Source organism: Gavialis gangeticus, unplaced genomic scaffold (assembly GCF_001723915.1).
Source record: "Gavialis gangeticus isolate Ggan-Ray unplaced genomic scaffold, GavGan_comp1, whole genome shotgun sequence".
NCBI classification, from domain to species: domain Eukaryota; kingdom Metazoa; phylum Chordata; order Crocodylia; family Gavialidae; genus Gavialis; species Gavialis gangeticus.
In genome coordinates, this window is record NW_017728973.1 from 3,621,385 (window position 1) to 3,627,506 (window position 6,122).

The window sequence follows — 6,122 nt, forward strand, 5'->3', positions numbered from 1 at the left end:
TAACTACCACTTCAATCCATTGAAGGCACTTCAGTTACTTTTGGATTTGGCTCCAAATTTTATCTTGGTTATACTAATATGAATGGCAAGCAAAATCTACCATATTATCTTGCATACAACACTCAGCTTTCCCCCCCAAAATTGACACCCCCCCCCAAACTGGAGTGTACCTATTAAGCAGGGAAGCTGATTTTCTGGTCAAAGGTAGAACCAGCACCCTGCTTTCATTCCTGCTCCATAGGGCAGCAGCTCTGGTATTACTATTCAGGCAGCTAAAGGAGTCAGTTGACTTACTAGATCATTGTTCCTCACACCAGAGTTATTCATAATCCTCTCCTTTTAATGGTCTTATTGTTTTGCTAATCAAACTAGCATTTCCTAGGGTAATTCTGCTGTCTGCTAGAGAGCTCCTGGTCTCTTCTTCCATTTCCAGCTCTTTAGCTGTTTCAAAATTATAATTCCATCCACTGAGACCAGTCTTCAGCAGCAGCTAGGGCTTTATTTAAGCAGGAAATGGAAGGTGAGTCAGCTAGATAAGGTTCTGCCTCTGCTCTATTCAGCTATAACTCTGGGGAAAAAAGTTTTCTTTCATTCTGCCTTTCAAAAACAAGATAGGTAATGTATCCAGGGGATTGATATCTGCAAGAAAATATGGTATATATTTTTCTTGCTGCATACCATATTCCCTAAGAAAAGAAATATGAATATAATTGTAATAAATAATATGTACATTCATCAAAATATGGTAGTAGCTTAGTAAGTAAACAAAGCTAAGTAAATATTTAAACACGGGCTCATTTTAAAATGTACAAAGGCTCGATACAGTCCTCTGAAAAATGTGCTTGTAGAACACAACCCTGATGGATAAACCAGACACTTTTCCCTTGCAAATTTCTCTGCCTCATGGACTGTGGATTACCTGTCTTTGATGCATTGTTTATAATGTACTCAGCAGCATAATATCTGAGTAATAAAATCTATAAAAGTAGATCCCAAAAAGGAGGTCTTTTTTGAAAAAGGGAGAAATATGACTTCAATATTTTAAATTTACTGAAAAAACTTTTCTTTTTTAAGCTCCATGAATATTTACATAAAAGGAAGTCTTTTTGCAAGCATCATTTTTCTAGCAGTAAATGCATACAATCTTTCCTGTAGAGTACTAGTCTAATAAACCAGCCACACCTATGCTTGCAGTGCAAAGGATAGGTTTTCCTCTTGAGAAAACAAACACAAAAACTTCTTCCCTTTGAATACCCACCTAATCTGTTGTGTACTGTACATACCCAGCTGTCAAAGAAAATACTTTTTAGTTTTCACAACCATGAATCAGTAACACCACATGACTGATTGAATTCTATATAAAAACGTTTTTAAGTAAGCCTTTTTCCTTTGGTCTCTGAAATCAACATTATTCATAACAAATTCCTGTCAAAAGCACACCCAATGCTTCAGGATATGGATAAATTAAAAGCAAAAATTGAGATAATATATATCTAACAACACAATTAAGCCAATGCAGACAAAAAGAAGTCTGTTTACTGAAATAAGATTAAAAGGAAAGCACATTGTTATCAAGGCTCCCCAGGTTTAAACCTGTAACTAAGGCATGTGTTTGAACTTTACATAAAAGGATTTGGTCAGACTGGTTTTCAGAAGCACGCATACAACAGAATATAGGCAGAATTTAGGTACCTAAGTTTCAAAGAGTGATCCACTTTGGCTCTACTTCACTAAACTCTGCAAACACTGATCGCCATTTGGTGCTGCAGAGTTTCCCGGGAGCATACACTGGGGCTTCTGCTCATGCTCAGAAGTGATATAATTCTATCACCTTGGTGCCTACTTCCCACTTAAACTGTTGTAATCTAATTGGACCCTGGGAAGTCTCAGCAGGGACGAAGTCTGTTAGGTGCACTTGGAGCACACTTCACTTGCACTGGCAACATTGAATTCAGTTTAAAAAATGGTGATGGGTCCACCTTCCTTTTGCCCAATAGCTTTGTGGTTTGAGCACTTACTCAGAAACCAAGAGAACTGAATGCTAAGCCCTCCTCATTCTCAGGAGGCTTTAACGCATATCTCCAACTTCCCAGGAAATGCATTCATCACCAGGCTAAATAAGCTAGGCAAGTGTGTTTTCCACTTCTTCTGTTGATGCTGGCTACTTAGTATTTTAGCATCTCCAACTCTCTGTCCTCCTTTTCCTTCCCCTCATGAGATAATTCTAACTACTAGAGTTTTAGGGCAGGAGACATAAACATATGCTGAATCATCCTAGAGTTTAATATACCCAGATGTTCTTCATATCTTCAAGATAAATCTCGGAAACAATTATTTTTCTCATAAGTTTTCAGTGATCATTTCTGCTTATTCCTCAACAGACTTAATCAAAGTCCAGAGCTTACAGAGGTTCAGTAGTATATGCCAGGAAATAATACAATATTGAAGAAAATAATATATTCATATTTCCTGCACCTAAAATTCACAGAGAAATATGACATCAAAGGGATTGTTTTACCTGTTCTATCAGGCATAGTCTTACAAGCATAGCCACAAACCATAAAGGAGATAAATATGAAATGAGAAAACAATGATTCAGGAAAGATTAAGATGCAAAAAGAAACTTCTCTGCTCAGCTGCACATGATAAAACATTATAATGATTGATTAGCTGTACTCCACCCTTCTCCCCTATTAGCAGAACAAATAGCTGGAGGGCACCATATTTCCACACCTTGAGCAATTTGGATTTGCACATATCATTTAATTTGGTCAGGAATTATTAAGTTGGCATTCAAATAAAAGAGAAAAAGAAGAAGGAAAAAAAGTGAAAGGATTCTGCTTGAGGAGGTGTGGACTATACTGCTGAACCACCCACTTAATTCTGTATATAGAGTCTCAGCCTACTATCTTGTCTGCCATACTCTGCTTCATCTACGTGCTACACTAGATCACAGCAACTTGAACACCATGGCACTCTCTGCGCGTACAGGGGGAGGATCCCGACAATTTTCTTCTCGGAGTGCACTGGGTGGGGGATCCATTAGACTGTCCAATTCCAGTGGTGGAGGAAGCTTTGGTAGTAGTGGATTTGGTTTTGGTGGAGGATCTAGTGGAGGCTTTGGTGTTGCTTCCTTGCTTGGATTGAGTTCTGGCTTTAGCGGTGGCTTTGGTAGTAGCTCTGGTGGTGGCTTGGGCAGTGGCTTTGGTGGAGGCTTTGGTGGTGGATCAGGTGCCGGGTTTGGAGGTGGCCTAGGCAGTAGCTTTGGTGGAGGCTTTGGTGGTGGCTCAGGTGCTGGGTTTGGTGGTGGCCTGGGCAGTGCCTTTGGTGGAGGTTTTGGTGGTGGCTCAGGTGCTGGGTTTGGAGGTGGTTTTGGTGCTGGTCCTGGTGGCAGTAGCGGGGATGGCAGCCTTCTTTCTGGAACAGAAAAGGAAACCATGCAAAACCTGAATGACCGTCTGGCTGCCTACTTGGACAAAGTACGTTCTCTGGAAGAAGCCAATACTGAGCTGGAGCACAAAATCAGAGAGTGGTACGAGAAAAATGGCCCTGGTGCTGGCAGCCTTGGAGCTGGGAATGATTACAGTAAATACTATCCAATAATTGAAGATCTTAGAAACAAGGTAAAAAAAATTCTCATATAATAGTTGCAACTTTTTACAATCTAAATTCATGTAATACTGTCCTGGATGAAAATTACATGAATTCTTTTGAGAAGCTGAAATCAAATTTGTCCAAAGTACTGCTGTTTGTAATAATCTTCTATAATACAGTATTTTTATTAAGAGTATTTTTGTAGTAGGGAGGGTATACAAAATATTTTCACAGCAATTGTGTAGTTTTATCCCTTTTAATGATGTGAATTTACTTGACCTCATTTGAATTGAGAATGAGTGACAACTTTAGCTAAGATAATTATGCTTCTTGATAATTTAGTTTTTTTTCAGAATAATATAGTTTTTGCTTCTTGCACCTTAAATTTAATTTCTGTAATAAAGGGTTATTTGATAAACTTTTAGGGGCCCATGGGAAGGGAGAGATTCTGGTAGTGTAAATTCATGTTACTCTATTAACTTCAATGAATCAGTGCTGATGTATACTAGGCGAGAATCTGGCCCTAAATACTTTGGTAATATATTGTACAACAGTCTACTGAATGTCCTCCCATTTTATAACTAATTTATTTGAGCTTTAGGCTCATCAGGTTATTTAATATTTTTCTGTGCATTCTGCTTGTCCTCTAGATAATTAATGCAACCATTGACAATGCCAGAGTCGTCTTGCAGATTGATAATGCCAGACTGGCTGCTGATGACTTCAGACTGAAGTAAGAAAAAATGTCAATGACGTTTTATATATAATGCTCAAATATATTTAAATGTATTCATTTTTAGGTAATTTTATTTTGCAATATTTAATGGCATATTATTGACAAATATAATAATTATAGATGTGATATATTTATGTTCATTTAAAAAACTGAAACGGTAACAAAGGGTATAATATTTATTTGTAAATAGCTAGATTGTTTGTATTCATATGATTTTTGATCCCAGTGAATGTACAAAAAGCCTACTTAATGTTTCTTTTTTAAGATATGAGAATGAAGTGGCCCTTCGCCAAAGTGTGGAGGCTGACATCAATGGTCTGCGCAGAGTGCTTGATGAGCTGACCTTGACCAGAGCTGATCTGGAGATGCAGATTGAAAGTTTGAATGAAGAACTGGCTTATCTCAAAAAGAACCATGAAGAGGTAGACAGATTCTTGCTTCATGGTTTTAGTTTTCTCAGATACTGATTCATATCTCAATTCAAAATTTACTGAAAAGGAAATGGAGGACACATCTCAGTATTTTTTTTTATGCCCTAGAGTAGTTCTGTGTGGTTTTGGTTTGAAGTTTGCTAAAGGAATCAGGAGGAGACACAAGCAGAAAGAAATTGTGGACTCTTCCTGGTGCCAGTATTACTGATTTTTCTCAGTTTCAATACTAGAAATTTGAGAAGGAGTTTCTCTATGAATATAAGGTTTACATAGGGTATAATAGGTATGCTCAGATGGGTGTGGACTAAATACGTCTCAGTTTTCACACCAGTGAGTTATGCTTTGTTTAGATCTAGTTTATAGAGTTGAACTCTTAACTTTCAGTCTTTGGGTAGTCAGCAACAAAATCATTTCCCAGAATCTCTTCAGCTCTTGTGTTTATTTTGGAAAGGCATAGGGAGACATTAAGCTGTCAGCACATCTGTTTGTGCACAATGTTTTTAACTCTTCCCATCCTTTCAGCACAATGACTCTTAGTCTTCTGTCCATGTATTCCATGATGAATAAGTGAAAGGTGGTTAAAGATCTCTAAGTATTCTTTTAAAAATATTTTAATCACAAAAAATCTATATTTTTGTTTTCACAAATGTCTTTATATTTGATACACTTTTGGTATATCTATTAAGAATATACTTAAAATATCTGTTATATCAAAAATAACTTATTATTAGATAACTTATTTTTGATATAACAGATATTTTAAGTATATTCTTAATAGATATACCAAAAGTGTATCAAATATAAAGACATTTGTGAAAACAAAAATATAGATTTTTTGTGATTAAAATATTTTTAAAAGAATACTTAGAGATCTTTAACCACCTTTCACTTATTCATCATGGAATACATGGACAGAAGACTAAGAGTCATTGTGCTGAAAGGATGGGAAGAGTTAAAAACATTGTGCACAAACAGATGTGCTGACAGCTTAATGTCTCCCTATGCCTTTCCAAAATAAACACAAGAGCTGAAGAGATTCTGGGAAATGATTTTGTTGCTGACTACCCAAAGACTGAAAGTTAAGAGTTCAACTCTATAAACTAGATCTAAACAAAGCATAACTCACTGGTGTGAAAACTGAGACGTATTTAGTCCACACCCATCTGAGCATACCTATTATACCCTATGTAAACCTTATATTCATAGAGAAACTCCTTCTCAAATTTCTAGTATTGAAACTGAGAAAAATCAGTAATACTGGCACCAGGAAGAGTCCACAATTTCTTTCTGCTTGTGTCTCCTCCTGATTCCTTTAGCAAACTTCAAACCAAAACCACACAGAACTACTCTAGGGCATAAAA

General features: G+C 36.8%; 1 protein-coding gene across 1 annotated transcript in view; it reads left to right on the forward strand.

The window, feature by feature from the left end:
* The first annotated feature begins 2,939 nt into the window (after positions 1 to 2,939).
* The window catches only part of LOC109290121 (keratin, type I cytoskeletal 12-like), an 11,593-nt gene continuing 8,410 nt past the window's right edge, over positions 2,940 to 6,122 (forward strand). Inside the window, exons 1-3 of the mRNA XM_019506511.1 lie at positions 2,940 to 3,623; positions 4,245 to 4,327; positions 4,596 to 4,752. Coding sequence (XP_019362056.1) covers positions 2,970 to 3,623; positions 4,245 to 4,327; positions 4,596 to 4,752 — 894 coding nt within the window. The 5' untranslated portion in view covers positions 2,940 to 2,969. The remainder of the gene's footprint in view (positions 3,624 to 4,244; positions 4,328 to 4,595; positions 4,753 to 6,122) is intronic.